The sequence below is a fragment of the Mycteria americana genome, chromosome 20 (genome assembly GCF_035582795.1).
Source record: "Mycteria americana isolate JAX WOST 10 ecotype Jacksonville Zoo and Gardens chromosome 20, USCA_MyAme_1.0, whole genome shotgun sequence".
Classification (NCBI taxonomy): Eukaryota; Metazoa; Chordata; class Aves; order Ciconiiformes; family Ciconiidae; genus Mycteria; species Mycteria americana.
The window spans coordinates 2,517,590-2,540,997 of NC_134384.1; the positions used below are offsets into that span (position 1 = coordinate 2,517,590).

General features: G+C 43.1%; 2 protein-coding genes across 12 annotated transcripts; one reads left to right on the forward strand and one right to left on the reverse strand.

The window, feature by feature from the left end:
* Window positions 1–1,195: 1,195 nt before the first annotated feature.
* Window positions 1,196–10,177, reverse strand: DYRK3 (dual specificity tyrosine phosphorylation regulated kinase 3). 9 transcript variants are annotated; one of them, XM_075521902.1, is made up of 3 exons: window positions 9,814–10,177; window positions 8,916–9,027; window positions 1,196–4,840 (listed from the first exon to the last, which is right to left on the reverse strand). In XM_075521902.1, exons 1-3 carry the CDS (start codon window positions 10,155–10,157, stop codon window positions 3,269–3,271), a joined length of 2,028 nt encoding a protein of 675 aa, XP_075378017.1. In that variant the 5' UTR covers window positions 10,158–10,177; the 3' UTR covers window positions 1,196–3,268. The 9 variants fall into 9 exon arrangements, with proteins under 9 accessions (XP_075378017.1, XP_075378009.1, XP_075378010.1 ...); XM_075521894.1 differs by having other exon boundaries at window positions 8,916–9,031; window positions 9,814–9,995; XM_075521895.1 differs by lacking the exon at window positions 9,814–10,177 and adding an exon at window positions 5,747–5,853.
* A 280-nt stretch (window positions 10,178–10,457) lies between these two features.
* Window positions 10,458–23,066, forward strand: EIF2D (eukaryotic translation initiation factor 2D). Of its 3 annotated transcripts, none has more exons than XM_075521890.1 (15): window positions 10,458–10,655; window positions 11,612–11,802; window positions 12,516–12,599; window positions 14,742–14,832; window positions 15,505–15,612; window positions 16,257–16,546; window positions 16,758–16,875; window positions 17,325–17,370; window positions 18,084–18,187; window positions 20,091–20,249; window positions 20,975–21,064; window positions 21,169–21,264; window positions 22,259–22,379; window positions 22,525–22,699; window positions 22,805–23,066. In XM_075521890.1, exons 1-15 carry the CDS (start codon window positions 10,600–10,602, stop codon window positions 22,873–22,875), a joined length of 1,800 nt encoding a protein of 599 aa, XP_075378005.1. In that variant the 5' UTR covers window positions 10,458–10,599; the 3' UTR covers window positions 22,876–23,066. The 3 variants fall into 3 exon arrangements, with proteins under 3 accessions (XP_075378005.1, XP_075378006.1, XP_075378007.1); XM_075521891.1 differs by lacking the exon at window positions 10,458–10,655 and adding an exon at window positions 10,864–11,013; XM_075521892.1 differs by lacking the exons at window positions 10,458–10,655; window positions 11,612–11,802 and adding an exon at window positions 13,828–13,993.
* Window positions 23,067–23,408: the final 342 nt, after the last annotated feature.

The following is a 23,408-nucleotide window of genomic DNA, read 5'->3' on the forward strand; positions in this document are numbered from 1 at the left end:
ATTTACAATACAGAGTAGTGTTTGTGCTACCTTCCTGGAAGAACATGACTGAAGTTCCAGTGGAATCTCACTAGTGCTGGCAGATTCACAAACTTGCAAAGCAAAGAGTTACCACAAAAAGAAAAGCCGTTCTGTTAGCCTATCTAGCCAAGTTTAGTTTTAGACTACTTTTAACATTCTAACCGGTATCACAACTATGAAAACGATGGACTTCTGGCAATTTCGGACCTTACTAGTGTTTAGCTTCCCAAAGTGTGAATTTGAGATTTGACTGTATCTCAGTGAAGACAGCCGCTGTGACCGTGCCCACCCTTTATAAATGACACCATCCAACAACACAGCCCGTGGTCCAACCCTCCACGCGTGGCTGTGGCAGCTCCTACGCTAATTCACAGGGAACTCAACAAGTGACGTGCTTGCAGGGACGATTCCTCAGCTCTCTCCCAGATATAAGATTTATTAGCTCACTTGGAGGGCTCTCCCAGTTTGGGAATACTGTGTCACACTATTATGCACCGAAAGCAAACATTTTATAAAGAAAATGAGGCTTCGTAATTGGAAACAAGACCAAAATATTCTCAGCTGTATTCCCTGGGTTATGAAGAAGTCCTTTTCAATCTAGTAAAAATGTGCTGAGGCTGCTTCCTTTTCCTTCTCACCTACTATGGCTATATAGGCAAGAGACCCAAATTAGCAAGACAGTTAACTAAGCACTTGATTTTAAAATATAGTCCCAAGTAAGATCCAGTCTTAAACATACACATAACGGGCACCTTGTGCAGTCAGGTCATGCTGAACGCATTTTCTAGATAAAAAGCAATGTTCTTGCCAGCTAATGACTTTATCTGCAGTTTTACCGCACCAGCCTCAAGTGAGGTTACTGTGCGTACACCAGAGGCTGTTACATTAGAAGTTACCTCACAGTAACCAGTTCCCCGCAGTCACAGGAGAACGATTATTCTACATTTGGCATTTTATAGATGAAAATGGTTTAGAACCAAGCTACTGCTCTGTGTTCCCAAGAGAAGACTTGTTTGTACAGCTCCTAGCACACCAACACTCTACTGTCTACTGCCAGGCTCCAGCCACTACCATCACTTTACAGTCTATATAAAGTGCTTTTCTACGCATCTTTCCTAACAAGCTATTGCTCCTGAAAGGTTCCTTTCTCCTCACTCACCAGGTATATTTTGTAAAAAAAATGCATAGATTAAAGGGCGGAGGAGGAAGAATAATGTTTCTGGCTTCTGAAAACGTGCCACATCTATTAGAGATTCTACTAAAATCGATGGTGTCTTCTGCCACTGCTGCCAAAATCCACTTCCCTGACTCTCCACTCAAATAAAACTTCATTCAGCTGAGCCAAATAAAAAATACCAGTCATGCATTATTATGATGTGAACCATGAACACACCATCCACGCTGGTATTACTTGTAGCTGCATGGATAAAGGCTAGACTGTTATTTTCATTATTACTGAGGCTATTACTACTGAGCTTACTGAATTTACACTTGTAAAACAAAAGAACTCAGAAAAGCTACGTACACGAGAACCTCAGTTTAAACAACAGTCCTGGAAAGTTTGGAGCTTTGGCTCTGTCTTTTTGACTTTTTATACAGGCCTCCACCCAGCATTTCACCAGTGCTGTAATTAAACAGAGCAGAGGAGAAAACGCAGCCCCATCTTCTCAGAGGGAGAGTCTTGTCTTGAACGCACAGTCACCTTATCTTAAAAACCACCCTGATAATTCCTTTGTTTGTACACCGAGAGTCTCCTTGTTTTAACATTAAAAACCTGCTACAGAGAAACTCATTAAATTTAAAACCCTCTGTTCATAAAAGCTCTAAATTGTATTTAAAATTGTGTTCAGGCACCTGGCAAGAGATCAGATGTTTTTGTAAATGGACTTGGGCCACGCGGCTGCAAGAAGTAACAACCCGAACAAGTTGTGCTGTTGTCATCCCAGGTCACGCCACCTTTTCATGTTCTTGGAAGATAAAGGAAGAGGAAATACAAGCTCATATATTTCAAGAATGAGAAAACGTAGGCATCTCTCTCTCAAAGACCTGAAGGAATGCGATTAGAAATAAAGCAATTCTGCCCATAACGTATTTTGATTTCGATCCACCAGTTCTTGCACCTTATCAGTCTTTCCTGATATTTCACAGACTATGCTTAGATTTCAGAGCACGCTTCCAATTATTAGGCGTGCCCTCCCTGCCCCCATTTTCTAGTTACAGTCCTGGGCCCTAAAACCTTGTACTTGTCTGATAGGGGTGGCATGTTTGCTTTTTATTAAAAGAGCTCCATGTAATTCCATGGAATTCAATCTACACAAACAAAAGAAATTTTTCAAGTGACCAGAATCTCAAACATGTATATAAAACAGCTCTTTAAGCTCAACATTTTTGTTTTGGGAACGGCACAGGAAAACAAACACACACACACCTGGCAGAACTGTTGAAATGCGAGCTCCAAAGAGACATAGAATCGATTCACTAGCCCTGGTCAAACTGGCCCACGCTTGTGATGGACCAGTCCTGATCTTGGATTCCCCTACCAGCTTTCCAAAGACTTTTAAGGGAAATAGCAAGTGTAGAGAAGTTAGTAGTTTTATTTAGATATATCCTGTGTTTCATGGCATTTCTACGCTCCTTTGGAAAAAAAAATATTCAGATGATAAAATTTCAACACCAAATTCCTTTGGTGTCTACATCCCATGGTATTTTTAAAAATCTCAGTCAGGATAGATAAGGGAAAAGCAGCACAGAGAAATCAAATTATTCAAACATAAGTTAGCAATTTGCAAGTAAGTTCCTAATGTATGACAACATATTTGTGCTTTTGACAATAGATGTAAAAACTCTCCCCAGAATAAAAAGAGTTCAGTTGGGGATTAACTGAAAATACATATTTTAAATCAATTTCCCTTGCTGTCTTAAGCAAAAGAATCCGTTAAACCGTCCTGATAAGAAAGAGTCTGATTTCTAAAACAGCATTATTAAATAGCACGTCTGCCAAACTGTCCTTTTACTCGACCACGGAGCAGACCTACCCAGTAACGTAATACGCACCACATCGTGAGTGAAACAATTGGATAAAAGTTAGCCCTTTAAATGTGTACATTTTGACTGAACTTTTTATATTCGAGATTTAGCCTCTAATAAAAAGTAAATCCATTAAAAACCTCTGCATTTAACTTCCTTACACATTATTAACACACAATTAAAATACAAGGTATGTATTCTGGAAATACATAATTCTCTATTAGCTGACCAGTTTGGGTAGCACAGTACATAGAGGTATACTGCCATTGGAGTCGGATGTTAAATTAGCCCTCAGCTTGCTCGCTACTCCAACTACAGGAGGCAACTTAGAACCTATTCCTGTGAAAGAACTTGTATAGCTAGAAATCCGTTTATTGGAGGTTTTATCAGTGCTGGGTGGTTTGGGAGTTCGTTTACAAATCCAAGGGTGCCTTAAAGCTTGACTCGGAGTCATGCGTGCGGAAGGATCCCAGCTGAGACATTCTTTTAAGAACTCTATAAACAAGGGATCGTCGCAGCCTTTCAGCGCCGTCACCCAGTCTTTGTTCCCTGGAGCGCCTCGTATTTTACCCCGGCGCGATCGACTCCCATTAAGGGTCACTCTTCCGTCTGCATGCGTAGTCACAGTGCAGTAGCGAGGATGACCCTTAGAGTTGATGAAGTTCTTGGCTCGCTTGGATTGATCCAAAAGCTTCTGAGGTGGCATTCCGAGAAGTTCCATCATACAAGCCAGTTGGTCTCCCTCATCCTCTCCAGGAAAAAGAGGGTATCCAGTCAATAGCTCCACCAGAATACAGCCAAAACTCCACATGTCTATGGGCATCCCATAGCGACTTCCCAGAATTACCTCTGGCGCCCGATAAAATCGAGACTGAATGTATGTGTAGACTCTTTGGTGCTCAAAACAGCTGGACCCAAAATCTATAACCTTGATTCCACTCCTCCCTTGCTGTTTTAGGAGGATATTTTCTGGCTTCAAGTCACAGTGTATGATTTTGTTTCTATAAAGAGCGTCCAAACACTGCAATATAGAGTGAGCAAACTTGCGTACCAGTTGGATACTGAAGCCCTGAAACTTATTTCTTTTAATCAGCTCATACAGGTTCATACTCAAGAGTTCAAAGGTCATACAGATGTGGTTCCGAAAGGTGAAGCTTTCCAGCATGTGAATAACATTCATACTGCCCGTTTTATCCTGCTTCTTCAGATGCTCCAGAATCCGGATTTCTTCTGCTGCTTGGCGATGGAATCTCTTTTCATTGCGAACCATCTTTAAGGCTAAGTGTTGGTGGAGTTTGTGATCGTAGACTTTAGCAACTTGTCCAAAACTGCCCTTGCCGATGATTTTGAGTACTTCATACCGGTAAGCCAGATGGTCATGGGGCACGTGAATGTAGCTGCCTTGGTCGTCATCGTAACCTCCATTGTTGGGACCACCAATTACTCCTTGTCTCTTTTTTGCAGCTGGACCCACAAAGTAAATTTCAGAAAAATTAAATATCTCTTGCTGCTCATAAGCAGATAACTGATGTTTGTACTGTTTGACAGCTTGCTCTGGAGCTTGGGAAATGGCTTTATGTGCTTTTGAGGAACTGCCACCACCTTTAGAAGTGCTTATGCTCTCTATACTTTTATCTTTTGTCAGGGAAGGAAGAGATCTTTCTGAACCAGTAACTCCTGCAGACTGAAGAGTGCTACTCCTTCTGTTGCCAGAGTCCTCAAATAATTGCTCCACTTTGACTTGACTTCCAGTCAGAGCGTGATCCTTCATCACGAGTTTGTTGCTAGAAACCTACAGATGGAAAAACAAAAAAATAAGCTTTTTCTTTTAAAGCACAGACTAAGAATAAAATCAACACCACGTAAAACAAAAACAGTAACATCAACAGGTTTTGCACTTCTATTAGGAGCAAATATAAAACGCTGGACCTAAACTAACTCAAGTTACAAGCATAGCTATAGAAGGGTACACAAAGAGAATGCAGCTTACTGAAACAAGCACTTCCACAAATGTAGTGTATTTTTAAGTCCATAAAGGGTAAACCCTAGACAGTCAAACGCTCAAACAAGGCCACAATACCTATCTCTACTAGCATGCACGTAGTCAGCAAACAGCTGGGGGAACAGCTAAGTTTAGCTTTCAACGTGGGTGCAGCAAACACAACCAGCGACAGATGCAACTTGCACCTGTCTGAAACATGCAACAGAACATGAGTGTGCAGAGAAGCGTTAGGAATATTGCAGAGACGAGCGTGCCAAAGGAGGCAAAGAAACGACAGCAAGTGACACAAGGCTGGTGTCACCAAGCTGAACAAGGAGCAAAAGGATGACAGAGCAAGACAAGATAAACCAGACTTTTCTTTTTTATTAAAATTGATGTTTTTTTCTTTGAAGGGGAAAATACCGTCATATCCACAGGTCCTTTTAAAATCATGATAGCTGCACACCTATCTTAAGACAGACTCGGAAGCTTTGAATAGTCAAGAATCTCTCTTACTCCAACTTTGTTGACAGTACTCTGTAACCACTGCCTCTAACTGCCGTATGTTAGAATACTTACGTCCGAAATGAACACAGAGAAGGTGAGAAAAGCACTGTGAAATTTTTCAAGCTTGTCATTTTTACAAATTATTAAATGCTCAACTCCCTGGAGTTCAGTTCCTTACTTGAACAGCAGTTATTTGCCTTTTCTACTCACTGACGCTCCATGCTGATAGACAGCAGAGGGGTGGTGTCTTATCCTCTGCAACACTGCAGAAGCCATGACTAGAGTAGCAACATCTGTTTTCCATTTTGTCCTTTAATCTAAAAATAAAGATTTGAGACACATGCCAAACCGAATCCCTGAAAACCAAAATAACTACACGGGAATCAAACGAAAAATATAAATAAACCTGCAGATCCACAGCAATAAAACCAAATTCCTTTTTAGTTACATACAATCCAACATCTCAGCAGAGGCAGTAAATAAGGGAAGTGAATGTTCTCGCCAAAAACAACTACACACGTCTCTTAAGAGTCTGTTTGTTGGTGCTGCCTTGAAATGTTAGCCCTTGCTCACAAGCCCCCCAAAATGGGCATTTCCTGCAGAAGTCAGTTCTCACCAAAGGTGACTAGGGGCCATCGGATATATCCTACTAAGTTCCACTACTCTGCGTCCTATCAACCCAAAAATACAGTGTACTGTAAGAGACACGCCTTTCCAGAAAGTCGTAAATAAAAAAACAAAGCCCAACCCTAGTAACTTAGAATAAACGCCTTTTTTTCAGAGTCTGGCTGAACCGAGATAAGAATGACGTATTTTCAGAACTGGCTAAAAGACTATTTAGTCCAGCAGACTCAAACAGTAAGTTTACAAAGACACAGTGAACATAAGCACAGAACAAGGTTCACATTTGTTTGTTTTCTGAAGTTTTCCGGGGGGGGGGGGGGGGGGCAGGAGAGAGGGGGGAAAAACTAAACAAAACAAGCCTGTCCTTCTACAGTGGAAGTCTTATTTTCACCTTTGCGATCCAAACTCGATATTCCTCCTACGTGGGTTTCAATTGTATGCACAACAGAAGCAGCTTTTTATCACTGTGGCTTCAGAACAGACGCAACCGCACCTTTGCAGACAACCCTCTGAGGCAGAACATTGCCGTGGCGGTTTGCGTTAGCCGGGCTCTGCGGAGCAGCCTCTCTAGCTGGATGAATGAATGAAGCACCAACACTTCAAAACACGCTACTGTATGGCACAAATTGCTTTCAACTATTCCATTTCCAAATAACGGTGTTAACAGTCTGGATGTCATGAATCGTAGCAACGTGATAAAAGTGTGGAAGTCTTGCAAACAGCGAGGCAACCCATGCCAAAACTTGCAGTACATCTCAATATTCCCTATTCAGGAGCAACAGCGGCTCTGCTAACGCTGTTCGTGGCAAACGTTCTGCACCTTTGAATCCCTACATAAACAAGGAATTCACGATTCCATTTATCCTGGAACTATTTCTTAATGAAGAAACTACAGCTTTAGATCTCGAACCCGACTCAACAGCCATTCAGTAGTAAGGACTAAATTTTCATTCTTAGAAGACTACCAAACTCACTTGCCACGTGACAGCTAGACACAAATATAGATCAATCTGAACTTGAACTCAGAAGAGCTGCAATTAAAGTCAGGTGACTTCAGGGTAACATCAGCTTTCTTTCAACAGCTTGCTTTTACAAATCGCAGGCTGCACAGGTTTTGTTTTATTGATAAAGTGCTGTTAGCAGCCAAGAAATTAGACTGACAACACAAGTGGCACCCTGTTGAAGATTTTCACATACTTACAAAACTTCATTTTAATTGAGAAGGAAACGGTTAACCCAGTTTCTACACAATTGGTTTTGCAAAAGTGCATCAGTTATTCTCTGAATACTGAATTAAACGAAGTGAATTAAAACCATGTATCCTCAAAGCAGAGATATTTATGTTCCCTTATAGCTAAGATGAAAAGAATGGACAGCTGCAGACATCAGAAGTTTTCAATTCTCATGTAACATTACATCGTAATACAAAAATCTTGCAAGAAGGAAACCAAATATCACTTCATTCCAGATACTTTCCCATTAAAACTGAGCATCATGATTTTCATCCTTGCATGCTTCATCTCAGTTCCTGCTCGCAAGACACCACTAAGGTTGTATTTTTTTGATGTGTCATTATGGCAAAACTAGGCATTTTATAATCCTTAATCTTGCCTTAAGAAGTTAACAGGCTTGATGGACAAAATACAGATGAAGAATAAGATACACCAGGGAAACAAAATATTCATAGAGTTGTATTTGTATTTAACTGGATAGTTCCATCCTACGGATTTCTGTTCAGTTATGAACAAGCGTAGTTACACTACGACTTAAACACTGCAGTTTCAGAGTTCCCACCCTCCTGCAAAAAAAACCAACCCACCACTCTTCAAACTCTACTACTCGACCAATCTCTACATTTCTTCCGCTCTCCCTCAATATTGCCAAAAAGGGAGAACACACACCCATGCTACTGAGTTTGCTTAGTGAACGGTACAGACCACATTAATTACTAATATCCGTTACATTACATTACAATTAATTCCCACAAGGTGATGATTTTCAAATGCATCTTACTCAGTGAAATGTCTATTTTCACATTTTAGAGAGCCTTTTTTTAAGCTCAAGCTCCTTCACTTCCTCCAGAATTCAACAAGAGCCAAAACACATTTAAAAACCGTATAAAGGTCAGATCACTGTACAGCTAAACATGACCGTTACTGCTCAGTTGAATCAAGTTAAGGAAAGATCTCATAACTCCACGTTTGCTGAGGAAACACAGCACTTATAAAGAAGCACCTTCAGTCCATAAAGAGCTATTTTGCTAGCAAACGTAGCGGCAGATAATGCCAAAGGTTTCAGAGGAGAAAGATACTTTTGTAAGATGTTTGGCAGCCATGCAAACCCACATTGCTCCTTCTGCTGTTCGTAAGTACTTATCTCTTGGAATTTTCATGAGGGAAACTAAAATGGAAACGTGCAAGAGTTAAAGCAAAGCATGTGTGGCTTTACATACTTACCAACATACATGGTGACACGGCAGAACACTTGAACCATTTGTAAAATAACTTTCTTGATTAAAACATGAGCTGAGGATAGGCAGATAGGATTTCTGAGGCTGCCTAGCAAGTTCTACATTGAACACAATACCACAGCATTTTCATCCTTAGTAAAAGCAATAACGTTAATAAGCTACTACAAAGCTACAACATCCCACGTCTTTAATTTATTCTGTATAGTGAGGTATCTAACTCCTTGACAGTTTTCACTGCCACACAACACAACTCGGTGAAGACCCAGACAACTTTAAAATACTCACATTAGATCTTCCAAGGGAAGGAAGTCCTGAGGGGCTGTGTTCTTCATTTGTAGACTCTTGGTACCTAATCTGATCTATCCTCATATAGGAGTCATATAATCCATCTCCAAACCTGGCTGGAAATGTCCCATATACAAACCAGTTAGTCACAACAATTCGTGTTGATACAGACAGAGACAAATGCTGAGATGCATCTCACTTAGCCCGTTTTAGTCCGTAAGATCATCAGTTCTCATTCATTTATTAAATGATCTGTAGAATTTAACCATGACTATATTTTAATACCACAACAGAGTGCAAAGCTCTTGGGAAATCGTAATTTGTGACACTTTTAATTTAGAGCTTCTCTTTCTTTAATCAACTTTTGCACGGCAAATATATCCTTAAGAAACATTAACCAACACACTCCCCTTTTTCCCTTAAGCAGGATAATCCCGAACTAGCCTCACCGAGAACGACAACAGAAAACGAGCGTACCCTTAAACACTTGGTAGGACCACCCTTTAAAGTAGGTTATCCTTTAAAAATGATATGTGGGAATTGCAGTTAGCAGATTTGCTGCAAGGGGGGAAAAAAAAGGTGGTGTCGGTTTGCCCCGTAACCGGCAAATACTGTTAAAGAACTTAAAACTGCAACGTTTAACGCGACTCACTCCGCACCGGGGCTCGGCAGTTTTGCGAACGGCAGGACCCAAGGGGGGAGCGGGGCGAGGCGGGCTCCCCGGCGGGCTCCCGGCCAGCCCCGGCCCTGCGCCCCGCGCTCGCCCGCGGGCCCTCCCCGCGGCCGCGGCCCCGCTCCCCGCGGGACCCCCGCGGCTGCCGCCGGAGCGCACCGGGGAGGGCCCGGCGGCCGCCCCAGCCCCCTCCCGCCCGGCCCGGCCCCGCGGCCGCCGCCTCACCTGCGCCGAGGGGCGCCTCCGGCTTCCTGCCCAGCAGCATCGTGGCGGGGGGGGGCGGCCCCCATCCCCCGCCGGGCCCCGCGCCGCCGCCTGCCCGCGCTCCGCCGTCCAGCGCTGCCGCGGCGGGCGGCGAGGCTGCGCTCGGGCTGCGGCCGCCCGCCACTGGCCCCGCCGTTGCCACGGGAACGGCCCCCCGCCCGCCGCCGGGCGGCGCCTGCGTAGTGGCGGCGCGGGGGAGGCGGGAGGGCCGGGCCGGGGAACGGCGCCTCGCTGCCCGCGGGCCTCCGCGGGCCGGGGAGCGGCTGATAAGCGGGGGGAGCCCTCCTCACAAAATGTCGGTACATTTTTAGACGCCTGCCCAAAACCTTTGGGTTTCCTTGCCCGTTTCTCGTCCCTCTGCCCCCTCAGGGTGTCTCCCGGTGCCCCCCGCCCCAGGAGACCCCGCACAGAACAAAGCCCAAGCGCTTGGGAAGAGGAAAAGGCTCCATTAGGATAACACCCGCAGCGCCCGCGGGCTCGGGCGCTCCACGCCTCCGGAGGTCTCACGGCGATCGCCTCCCTCGCGTGGCGGAGGCCGAGGCGCATCGCGGGGGTGGCCCTCGCACCGCGCCGGGCACAGGGGCGGGGGGCGCGGGGGGACCGGGCCGGGGCTGGGCCGGAGCGGGCGGCCTGAGCGAGGCCGCGGGGAGGCGGTTTCCACCCGGACGCTTTTGTACCGCGGGACGGCGCCATGGCGGCTGCCGCGGCCTGAGGAGAGCGCGGCGCCGGCCGGGGCGCGGGCCCGCCATGTTCTCCAGGGCGTTCCGGGTGAGATCCAACACCGCCATCAAGGGGTCCGATCGGTGAGTGCCGGGCCGGGGCCGGAGCCCCCCGCCGCGCCGAGGGGGGAGGCCCGGAGGCCGCGCTCCGCTGAGGGGAGCGGCTCGATGCCGCCTCCCGCGCTGGGCCTGTCCCGCCGCGGCCCCGCTGCCCGGCGGGCCCTTGGCGCGGCGGTGTTGGCCTGAAGTCGCCGCGGCTCGGCGTCCGTCTCGGTGCCGCGCAGGAGGCGGCGAGGGCAGCGGCGGCCTCCCCGGCTGCGGCGGCAATGCCCCCGCAGAGGTCCGGGCTTGGGGCAGGCGGGGAGCTGTGGCTGCTTTCACCTTGGATTTGTGATAAACATGAACAGCCAGCCTGAATACGAAAGGCATTTTTCGCTTGAAGGTGCTGCTGTAATTAAACTAGACGTAAATGAATTGTTATGTGGAGGCCTAGCTGATCCTTCTTTACGTTGTTACTTGCGTAGTGATGCTAGGCTGACTTGCTGATCTTCTGGATTCACTTGACACGTCTGTGAATGACAAACCCACCTTGACCATGCCGGTCACCATGTCTTAACCATCAGTTAAAACTGGGGAGAGAGGGAAATCTGGCTGCACCCCTGCTCCTCCGTGCCGGAGCTGTAGGAGTCTGTAGGTGACAGCCTGGGCTGAGCAACTCTGACCCTCCCAGATTTGTGCTCGGGAGCTCAGAGCAGTAATGAAATCATGGTGCAAAACAGAGGCAAAGACAGCAACGGGAGCTGTAAGCAGATGTTTAAGGAAGAATATGAGCAGGGCAAGCATACCTGGCGTTTCTCCCAGTATTCTTCCAGCATGTAACTGTCTTATTTGTAAACCCGGACACAAATGCTTCACATTATCTTCTGTGAAAAAGTGGGAATCTCATGAACAGCCAACAAAATAGTAACTACTGATCTAGGAATTATTTTGACGGATGGTCTAGACAGCTTTGTAAGACATTTGTGATTTTATCATTACAGGAGAAAACTACGAACTGATGTTGCAGCAGCTTTTCCTAACCTTAGTGCTGAACAATTGACTGAGTTTATTCCAAACAAGGAAGAGCTTAATGTCATCAAAATACACTGTCACAAAGGGGAGGCTGTCACTGTTTACATGAATAACAGGAACCCAATACTGTTTGAAATAGAGAAGGCTCTGTATCCAACAGGTATGGGGAGTGGGCTAGAATAATCCTCCCTCTTCACTTACTGGGCACCAACCTTTCCCCAAATTATTTCCTTGTGTCTGTCTTAAGTACTTATCACTACAGTATCGGTACACTTCATAATCTAATGCATTTATCCTACCAACATGTGAAATCACATGGTTTTTTTCACTGAAATCACATTTGTGAAATCAGTGGCATTTCTGGATTCTTTCTGCAAAAAAGGAAACTGAGGTGCTGAGGGGTTAGAAACCAGGAAACGAGTTTTTTAAGTCATAGTTTAGCATCTTAGCCCCTTTTCTCTCTTCTGCAAGGTGTAATTCCAAGAGGCATGATGTCCACTTCCAGGAAGCCCTGGAATTAGGGCTTCCTGGAATTAGGAAATGAATTGTTCTGATATTCTATGCTTTTATTTTTTCCCATACCCAGCAATTCTTCCCTGTTGGAGTAGCATTTTAGCTCAAAGTGTCCTTGATTTAAGGAGAATAATGCAAACATTTATCTATATCCTTTATAATAATTCACAGGAGCTTGAATTAACTAGCAGTTTATTTCTCTCCATCACATCTACTAATTATTGTAGGATTATTCTGACTTCAGATTTCTTGATTACCCGAGTAACAGAGTGTTTAGTTGTGGTCTTAAAGATGGGAAGAAGCAACAGCTAGAGAACTCTTTAATGATGCATCTTTAAATTTGGTTCTGTTTTGGGACAGTGTACACGCTGTGGGTCTACCCAGATCTTCTCCCTGCTTTTTCAACATGGCCCCCTGTGCTACAGAAACTAGCAGGAGGAGCAGGTAAGAGGACTAGAACTTTGTCACATTGCATCCCAAAAAGGAGTTGCCTTCAGGGCTATTTTGATGTTATCTTTTCCAGTGACAAAAATGTACCTGAAGCAAAAAATAAAGAATAAGTACTTACAAAGTAATTCATGGTGGTGTCCTAAAAAGGAAAATAAATTAGCTGTAAAAAAGTTTGTGAATGAAGCAAAGTAGGTTAAGCTGTTTAAATGCAGTACCCTGTTCCATGTGGGAGTGTCAGATTTGGAAATACCTTCTCAGGGTGATCAGCAGCTCTGAATTGGATGACAGAACTGCCTGTGTCATTGGTCTGTCTTTTTTATCACTTTCCTTGAGCAGCTGAGTTCCTTTGCTGCCACCCTGCTTCCTGTCGATTCAGAGGTGAACTAGCTTATCCTATGGATAAGAGTGAGTTTATATTGGAACCTACAATTGTAATCACTGTCAAGTAAATTGTGGATTGTGCAGGTGAGGTTGGATTTGAATTCCTGGATTACTGGCTCTACCACCTAATTATGTATCAAGACTAACAAGAAAGGAGTCTATTTTCTGGAACCTGCTTTGGATGCAGTTCAGACTCATGAGAATCAGGTCTTTATAAACTTTAAATTGCAGAACTGCTCAACCAGAAGAAGATTAAATTGCAGCTGCTGCGGCCTTAGTCTGTAAATGGAAGAGTACGTGTAGGAAGAGGCGTCTTTTTTCCATTACACAGTATCTAAAGTAGAACTAGAGTCCCTCTGTTTACTTTGTTTGCTTTTGGGGAAATAAAGTGCTTGAATGTGTAGCTGTGATAGACATCTGAGCAAGCCTTGCTGCTGACTTGTAGTGACCTAGTTTCTGGGGAAAAAGAAGTCTTGCTAATGGGGGAAGGACATGATGAAAGAGGGCTGCAGGACATTCATCTCCCATGGCAACCAGGCTACCTCTGGGTACGATCCAAAGATAAGAAGCTGGCCACCGAGACAATGGCCAACAAAGGCAGAGGGAGGGGTAGAGCCACATGTCAGAAAGAAGAGGGAAGGCACGAGACTACCCAGTGCTGCAGATGTGGAGGGAGGGAGGAGATTTAGGGAGCATTCAGTTACACGGAGGAGCGGCAAGGTAGTGCTGTTGGTGTTATCTGTTCCGTGAATTCAAGTAGCTACTGTCTGCCCTGGTTATTTACATAATACATGCTACTCACCTTGTTACGTTAAGGTCTTTATGTGATTTCTGTCCTCAGAGATGTGGAGCCTTTGTTGCAATTGCAGAGTTCATTCTAGGTTTGCTGAAAGTAGTTGTGACAGTGAATGGGAGGAAAAATATTGTTGGCTTCTTCAGCATACACATTAGATCTCTGATGCTGAGAAAAAAGTGAGATGCCTTCAAAACCAAACCGTGGAACACAGGTCAGTCCACGAGACTGCGAGCTCTAGACAATTATAGCTGCTATGAGGGAGAGCAGATGCTCTTTACATAATTTGGTGATGACGTGATGCCGTATGTGCGGCATGGAAAACTGTTCTTTCCTCACATGCCAGTCTATCCATCCCGGGTATGGAAAGCAGAAGGAAGCGCACAACAAGGTGTACTGTTTCAGTCCAGATTAGCAAGGAGATGGTTGAGGCTGCTTCCTCATGCTGAGGAGAGTTCACAGCTGAGCGCAGCTATTGTGTCAGATCAGGAGAGCTGGGTCAGCAGTGGCAAATTTTAGGCAATTCTCTCTTCAGGGAGGGAGCTGCTGGGATAACCTGCCCTTGGGACAGGGAAGAGTAAATAGGTAGTTCCAGACACATCTCCTTGTTCCTTTCTCTTTCCATGTCATTAATGAAGAGTAATGCTAGGCTGGGAGCGCATACCTTTCTGTTAAAAAGAGTACTCCCTTCGGGCTTGACAGGGCAAGGGGCTGAGCATCCTTAGCTCTTCAGCAATTTTTTGGGATGTGCCCAGCACCCTTGTGAATTGGATCCCTTACTCCTCAGGGTGGTAGCAAGAAGTGCTGCCTTACTAGGAGAAACAGAGAATCATGTTTTATCTGGCATGTGCTCAGCTATTAACGGGCTTGTGTTTTTGCTGAGTAACAGGAGGGGTGGGGGTGGAGGAGGTGGTGGCCGAGTCTTTCATTGAGAAATGGATGTGCTTTATTCTTTTCTTCAGATCTGATGCTGCCAGGAGTTGTAGTGCCATCTTCCGGCTTCCCTCAAGTAGAGCAGGGCACGCTTTGTGCTGTCACCCTCTTGGGAAACAGGTACGGAGGATTCTTTATTCATATCTTTTCTTAGAAACTAAAAGTGAAATGAAGCTATTTTTTACAGGAAGACTCTGGGGCTTTTGAGGAAATAAAAGCAGAACCGTTCTTGTGCATTTGATGCACTCTGGACCTAAACAATGGAAAATACAGCAGAAAAAAAATCCACTTAAGTTTCGGGGTTAGGATATGTTTGAGCTCAGGTGGAAAGCTTTGCAAATTGGTTCTTTTGGACCTCTGGGGGCACAACTGGTAGATTTGTTTTGAAACAGAGTAATTTTTTTTAACAAAAGATTGTATTCTACACAGTTGTCTTTTTGTCTATGAGGAAATTCAAAGTGAGGGAGCAGTGCTAAAGCTGTTGGCTTTTTCCCCCACTGCTAGTCTCTTTTGGCAGTGCATATGCTTCTTGTACTTTATTAAAGCGAAGAATGTGTCACTGCACAACCTTCACTTCAGTATCATAGCTGCACATATCCTTGGGATTCTTTGCAAGACTTTACATACCAGAAAGATAACCAGAAATTACCAAGATGCTTTAAAAAAAGCAGGTTGTAAAGAACAAGGACATCCTGAAAGAAATTCCATATATCACAATGGCACAGCCTGTCTTTGTCCCAGTAGCACAGTGTATTTGTGCTGTCCTGCTGTAATACTCCCTTCTTTTCCCAGAGCTCCGGTAGCAGTTGCACTTGCCACAATGTCCACTGCGGAGATGCTGGCTGCTGGAATGAAAGGGAAGGGCTTTGCTGTGTTGCATACTTACATGGATCACCTCTGGTGGGTATATTGCCAGGCATTTGGTGAAAAGTGTAATATGCCTGTAATGTGTTTATTAAAATCAAAATCTGTGCCCCAGTAAGCTTAATCTGTCAGTTCAACATCCTGAGTTATTTGGGTACAGTTTAGATATGACCGTTATGAAGGTTTCAGCTACATGTTTTTGATGACCACACTTTTCTGACAGAAGCAGGTGTGTGTCCTGACATCTGTCAATTATATACGTATTGCAAATAGATATATAAAATTATTCATTTGATTCAGTTCCTTCAACCCGAGAGTAATTATTATAGAAATGAAGCTAGAACATCCCTGTTACTCTGATTTTAGAAAATCTTCCTGTTCTATAAAAAGTGAACTTTGAATCATTTTTGCTTATGAATGGTCAACTGTGCCCAGTCTCAGCCAAATAAATGAGTTGCTCTAGATTCAACTAGTCTGCTCAGTTTTAAATTAAGATTCATGGGGGAAACAGAGTTTATGGAGGAAGATGAGTTAAAAATAAATTTTATAGTTTTGAGAATGCAGAAGAAGATCCATGTAACTGCCAGTGCCTTTTATCAGGGTGATATTTGTTCATTGTCCTATGGGTTTCAAAGCAGTAAACAGAAAGCTATATGTTATGCTTTTTCTTCCTTTTATAGGGAATATGGTGACAAATCTTATCCTCCTACCTTAGCTCCTTTGGTAACAGATTCTGCTGAAAAGGAGAGTGCTGAAGATGAGGAAGAGATGGAGGGGAAAGAGCCTGTCATCAGCTTCTCCACTGACCCATTGCAGCATGTGGATGTTGGTGATTTGAGCCTGAAGGAGCAAGATAGCTGTGCAGGACTGATGGGAAGGGAGGAACTCCATGAGAACAGAGCTGCAGAAACAGCTGAAGATGCCAACACAGAAGTTCAGCAGGAAGCTGAAGACAGTAGGACTCCACAAGGTATTTTTGCATACACGTGAAACCAAACTATGCCCCTTTGGTTTGCTGAAGCCCATACCCGCGATCTAGATTACTGTGCATTCTGGACAGCTCACTGCGAGAATGGGGTAGAGCCAGTTCTGTGTGATCTGAAAGACAGTCTGAAAGAACTGAGTGCTGTGTTCTGAAAGACAGACTACTCATGGCTTACTTGTCCTTTTTTTCCCTGCAGAGCAAATGGATGCGTTATTTAATCAGTGCTTTTTTCATGCCTTAAAATGCAAAGTAAAGAAGTCAGATCTCCCTCTGCTCACCAGCACATTTCTACGCAGCCATATGTTCTCATGCTGGTATGTGGTAAGAAGATTGTCTTTGGATTTGCATGCTGGGTTTTTGGCTTTAAAACTGTGGAGATCGAGTGTGATATTTAGGATGAAGGTTTTGACTCCAAAGTAAAATTCAGTCCTTACATAAGGTTATCTAAGATTATGCTCACTTCTTACATCAAATACTTTGATGTAAGGATTGTCCAGACCAGGATATGTGCTTGGAAGCTAACTTGCGTTGGCTGATGTTTGATTTAAGATTGCTTAGTCACTTAAATGGCTGTTTGCCTACCCACAGGAACATCAGCACTAGTTTCATGCATCATGTTCTATTTATTAGCTTGTTTGAAGTAATTCTTTCTCTGTGTGATTTGTATTTCCGCTGTTAAGAAACTTCTAGCATAAGTAGCAAGATTTAAGAAGAAATGAAGGGTGACTTATAACTAAAGAACTTTTAAAAAATCCATTTATAGCCCTGCTGGACAACAACTGGACATAAAGAAATCAAGCTATAAGAAGGTGAGATTTTTCTGTTGGTTTTTGGATTAATTTAAATAAATGGAAGGAGAGAAAAAGTTTGTAGTAAAAATTGTTCAAGTGTTAGTAAAACAAACAGACAAACAAAAAAAACAAGAAGCTGTTCTTAAAAGCCAAGTTCTTTTTCTCAACTCTCAGCTCCTGTGGGATCCAGGGAGAAAAGTAATTGTGCTGAAAGCATGAGCATTGATCTGCTTTGAAATGCAGCTAATGCTATCTGCCACTGTATACTGCGATAGCTGTTAAAGGGTTCTGATCTTGTTGGACAGTGCAATTACTTGCAAGAAGAGGCCATTCTTTTTCTAAAGCTGTTAACGAACAAAAATGAAGAGAAAAGAGACGATATCGTCCCTGTTGTGTAGATGACAAGCAAAGACAAAGTGCATTGCCAAAGATCTCGCAGTAGTCCACGTGAGATGTGCTGTGATTTGGCTAAGAAGGTCACAGAGCAAACGGATGGCAGATCTACAAAAGGAACACTTGCTTACTGTGTTTTAGAGCCAGACCGAGGCACTCACTGCTCCTTAGCAATTGCTGTGTTTAGAGAAGCAAAGGTGTGGGATGTGGGTGGTTTGTGTTTTATTTTTTTTTTTTTAAGTTTTTCTGATTTGGCAAGTAACTTTGGGGTAGTCAGAAACACGTGAACAGGAATTTAAAATGTTTGACTCCACGTTTCCGATTGTTGCTTCCTTCAGTTCTCTAAATTCCTGCAATGTATGCAGCACCAGAAGATCTTACAAGTGAAGGAGCTGAACAAAGGTGTGGAGAGCATCGTGGAAGTGGACTGGAAACATCCAGAGTATGTAGAATATTGTAGTCTTTAAAAGAGTTGGTAGCCTCTGAAAGAAGGGAGCAGAATCTGCTACTTCCAGCTCTATTACCTATACTCTGCTTGAATTCCTGTTCTGAATAGCTGTAGCAGCCCTCATTTCCTAATCTTAATATGCTATGGAGTGGTTTTATACCCTGCTTCTATACAACATTCCTTATGTTTCCTGCTCTTGTAAAGTTCTTCCAGGTAAACTATATTCTTCCTTCTTTACTCAGTGGCACTGAGCATGCTTAAAGTCTAATGACAGTGTTGTGATTTCCACCTTTCCTTTCTTGTTAGTTGTGCATTCATCCACAGAACTTAAGATCAGAAAGGACTGTTAAATGATCTGAAAGTTGCATATGGCTCTTTATCCTTGTAGTGGGTGTACAAATTTTCCAGAGAAACAGCTTTGAAAATGTTAAGGAGGATTCAATTCATGGCAATTTGTTGCAGTGTTACAATGACAAATTTCTGGATGCTAATAAAAGAGTTATAGTATCAAGCCTGTTAGCAGTCACTAAAAAGCACATTCCTTTGACAGTGTCTTGACAGTTTGTGTGGCTTGCTTTGTTGTTGTTGGGGGAAGGGTTGCAAGAAAGTTTGAAACCCATCAGGCAGTTTCCCATCTATTTAACGCTGACTATAATGGTATGACTGTTCTATGCCCTTCCAGTTTAAGCAGGTCTCCCCCTCCCCATTCCATCTATGTGCTGGGACGGCTCATTGTTCAGCTTTGAGGTGAACTTACCTGTCTAAACAATAACTCCAATAAAAAGATGACACCATTGCTCAATAAATGCTCATGAAACTACAGTCTCAGAAAGTCATATAGGATCAAATCAAGCACTTTGCAAAATCAGAAGCCAAAGTTATGATATCAAAAAATTAAAAAAAAAAAAAAATGCTGTCTTTTCCATTACAGATAGATTTGCACAAATACTCTTACCTTTTCAGTTATTTACAACCCGATTCCTCTGTCAGTGTTTCCAGTATCTTTCTAAAGATTATTAGTTACCTCACATCAAGAACATCCTACTTGTTCCTTCTGCATATCGGCACATTAGCTCTCTCTTGGAATTCCCAGTGAGCCCGAGGCTTCCTGTTGTATAACATCTCCTTGACAACTAATGGAGGGGAGAATGTTTCTGTAGATAGAAGCATACCTTCTCTTCTGCCTTTGGAAAGAAGCAGAATTACTTTGACTTTTTGCATTACCTTTTCTCTCATTTTACTTGGCTTTATCATTAGGAGACAGGCATACTCAAACTCAGTTTGTTGATTCTCTTACCTTTCAGCACAGAATCTGCAGTTCTGGTCAATGAAACGAGACTCCAGCTCCTGCACTGACACAGTTCTTACCCCTCTCTTCTAGAACTGCCTTTTATCAGTGACCGCTAAAGAATCATTTCAGCTTTTAAATGTCTGTACATTTGTGAAGAGTGCAGTTGGATTTTTTTTTAAATTTAAGTCTAGCAATTCTATGGAATGGGGCTGCATCCTTTGAATTGTAGCAGTTGTCTCTAATTACGAGAGTCAAATATGCATAGAATAGCTGGAGAGATTTACTTTTTCCTCAACATATAGGGCTTTACTCAGAGTAAAAAATGTTTAATATCACCTGAGTTAAGGTGCTTATGTGTATCTTTGAAACATGTACAAGGACAAATTTAGTAATTGCAGCTAACGCTCCAAAATCCTCTTCTTTCATCATGTCCTTTAATCCACAGACACAGGCCCCCACTGCAATAGAGTGCATTTGGAGGAACTGACATACGATACAACAGACCAGAAAGCTTTTTGTGCGACTCTGCTAGGTTTTAGTTTCTCAGTGAAATGGAAGTGATACGTTTCAATCCCTTTCACTCACACCAAATAATTCTTGTTTCAGCGTTAAAGCATTTGCAGTACCTGAAGGATTTTCTTCAGCCGCTGCTGCCCAAGACAGCAAGAGTGAAGACAGAGAACAAGTGTACCATGCTCCTGAAATCATCCCGCTTTATGGGGTCTCAACAAAAATGATCCCACTCTTTCAGGAATCTGGACACAGGTAAGCACTGGAAAAGTACAACGAAACCATTGTTACATGAAGAGAGAGACTAACAAACCTATGCTGCTACCATTTTGTTAGCCCTCATGGGGAGAGCCCTGCAATGCTGTCAGGAAAGGTGATGGGAATCAAAAACATATTCATTGCTTCACAAAGGGGAGATAAATAAGAGGCTGTGAGAACTGCGTTCAGCAAGTACTCACATCAGTTCTCCCACAGCTAAGGAGGTGATAGCTCAAGTGTCAAAATTGATACATTTTACTTGGATTGTCTTAATTTGCCATTGGATAAGGCATATTCTGCCCACCCACAGTGTGGTTTACTGAAAAGAGGATGCCCAGATAATTTAGAGAGCTCACTTGCCTCCTTGTGCCCTAATCTTGTCTGTTTTGATGTAGTTTACATAGCACTCAGTGGCAGCCTTTCTTCATCTGAGCACTTTTGTACAAGTTATCCACAGTCCCCTGAAGTTAGGGGTGCCATTGGGTCATCCTCCCAAACTAGGCCCCCAAAACCAAGGGGTTTAGAGTGTCTGTAATTACTGCTGTGAGGCTTTTATCTGGCATACAGCAGCTGAGGTGGAACAAGATCACTCCCTAGCAGATGTATTTCAGTATTGAGCTGTTGCTGCCAAATGTAGTCAGGGTAGTTGCTGTTGTCTTAGTAACAGAACCCAACACCTAACTACTTAAAGTAGTAAGCTCAAAAGTTTTCTTTCTCTTTAGAAAAGGCAGCATCCTCTCAAGCAGTGAGGTGAGAAACATCATCATTAACTATGTGAAGACTAATGAGTTGGTTGATGAAACAAACAAAAAGTAAGTAGACGTGGAAGTTGTCGTAACCTGCTTCCACAGGAGTTGCTGAAGTTAGAGGAAAAAAGTGAACTTGTTTGCTTCTAATGCGTGTTTCTGTTTTGTAGCTTTGTAAAGGTGAACGCCATTCTGTGCGACTGCCTGTTAGATAAATCGGAACAAGATGAAATCTCACACCTTAAATGGGATGACCTCTTGAGCAGGTGACTTTTCCCAATGTAGTGTTTCAGTGTTACACAGATTTATTGCATGCAACTCAAAGCCACGTGTTATTTGAGCTATCTAAGTTGTAACTTCCTACTGATAACACCCCCCTCCCCCCCCCCCCCCAAAAAAAAAAAAAATCCAGAGACCTTCACTTGAAGAATCTCTCGTTCTTCACTATTTAACAAGCACCTAGCATTAACTATTGTTGTTGGGGGTTTTTTTGTTTACCTGCTAACCACTTATCAGGGAAAGCTTCCTAAACAGTGCCTGGTTCTGTGTATAATCTGTATGTACATATTTATAAAGCCATCCTTTGCAATAGATAGCTGAACATGCCCTTTTTAGGCAACGGTAGTCATCTGTGCTGTCAACTGTGCTCTTTATGTGGAGCACAACTTCTGCATCGATAACCTAAACCCACCTTTTAGATCCAAGATGCCTGAGTATCTGACACAAGACCATTGCTTCCATATACTGAAAAACTTTGCCTAACTGTCCCCAATGTCTTACTTGCCTTGAGCTTCTTCATCACACAATGTTTCCGAGGCACCTCCAGCAGCTTCCTTTATTTCTGAAGCCAAGTTTGCTCATGGGACACTAACACAGTTTATGCTGAATTTAAACTGAAGTTGCTTCACCAATCTGTGAGCAATACAACTGAACAATAGTTTAAAGACAAAACTAAAGAAGGTTTTCCTCTACAAGAACCGATTTATAGAATTTTACCAGTAACAATCTAAGCTATAATTTTTGCAAGTCAGCAGACTAGCTTTCTTTTTAGTCAGTCCCTTTCTTTAAATAATAGCTAGGATGCAAATCTTTGCATGAGATCATCATGCATTATCTTCTTAAGATCCAAATTCTTCTCACACATAGAATCTTGGCTTTCATGTAGTCTCCACAACCTGTGAGAAGCTGCAGCGGAAAAGCGTGGTTAACATCAGCCTTGCTGTACTGTATAGGCTAACTGGATATATAAACTCTGTTCAGGTGCCTTGAACGACTGCAGCCCTTACACCAGGTGACATTTTTTGGACAAGAACCTATTGTGAGGAAAGGAAACATTGAGCCCATCGACATAACTGTAGCACAGAGATCATCAAATAAGAAGGTAAAGAGAGAAGTAAAATTACGGGTTTTGAGCAGAAGCCCAGATTCTGAGAGCAGCCTTGGCAGCTCATTTTTCTGGGATTAATGGGACATGACTTGCTAATACCTGCAGCAGTGATGTTTGCAATAATTATTAAAACCTCTAGGTGACAATTATCAAGAACCTTGAGCTGTATGGTCTAGACCCACAGTGCGTGGCCAACATCCTGCAACAAAAAGTACAAGCCAGTGCCACCATCACCCCAGTACCAGGAACGAAAGATAGAGTTCAGGTCCAGATCCAAGGCAACCAAATCCATCATCTGGCCAAGATGCTGCTAGGTAAGTCTGTTCTGGAACTGGGCCGGGACTGGTTACAGCAAGATACAGATTTTAATTCCTGAGCTCTGAATATTTACCTGAAGTGAACTCTTGGTTATGTTGCAGAAGAGTACCAGCTACCTCGGAAATATATTCAAGGCCTTGAGAAGGCTCCAAAGCTTGGCCGGAAGAAGTAAGAGAAAAGTCTACTGTAAGAATTATGCAGATGTCATTATTTATAGAAGTGTTTGCCAACAAATCAAGGATAATGTACAGGCCCTATTCATTAAAAAATGAGTCCTGGATGTTTACAAGGTCTAGGATTCACCCAAATAATAATAATATTGCTGCAGCTGTTCATTTTTCATAAAAATAAAAAGCTGAATAAAACCCCTAGCATTATCCTTTTCCATATATTTTTCTAGATGTTCCTAATGGTGCACTGGTTTTCTCGCTACAGTGGCTTTTAGCTAGTTTAACAATCTTGCTTTGCATCTTTTAGCAAAGGCGTGGTAATAGAACCTCCACCAAAATGTAAGAAAAGTACATCCCAACACACTGTCCTGGAACAGTCCAGTATCTTGTGCCATGGATTGTGTATGTCAGAAGTAAACCCCATTTGGTTTTAGATTTTATCCTTTTAAACATTTCCAGGTAGTAATATCAGACATTTCAGCACTGAGAACGAACTCTATTAGCTGGATTTTTATGGTTGATATTATTTTTATAT

Excerpts from the sequence above, each read along its gene's own strand:
- DYRK3 (XM_075521902.1), bottom strand. The coding sequence starts at position 10,157 with ATGTACCGACATTTTGTGAGGAGGGCTCCCCCCGCTTATCAGCCGCTC. Across the intron at positions 9,028-9,813 it reads GGAGGCGCCCCTCGGCGCAG|GTTTGGAGATGGATTATATG; the intron begins GTGAGGCGGCGG and ends ATTTCCAGCCAG. Across the intron at positions 4,841-8,915 it reads CTTCCCTTGGAAGATCTAAT|GTTTCTAGCAACAAACTCGT; the intron begins GTGAGTATTTTA and ends TTCCATCTGTAG.
- EIF2D (XM_075521890.1), top strand. The coding sequence starts at position 10,600 with ATGTTCTCCAGGGCGTTCCGGGTGAGATCCAACACCGCCATCAAGGGG. Across the intron at positions 11,803-12,515 it reads GAAGGCTCTGTATCCAACAG|TGTACACGCTGTGGGTCTAC; the intron begins GTATGGGGAGTG and ends GTTTTGGGACAG. Across the intron at positions 16,547-16,757 it reads AGACAGTAGGACTCCACAAG|AGCAAATGGATGCGTTATTT; the intron begins GTATTTTTGCAT and ends TTTTCCCTGCAG.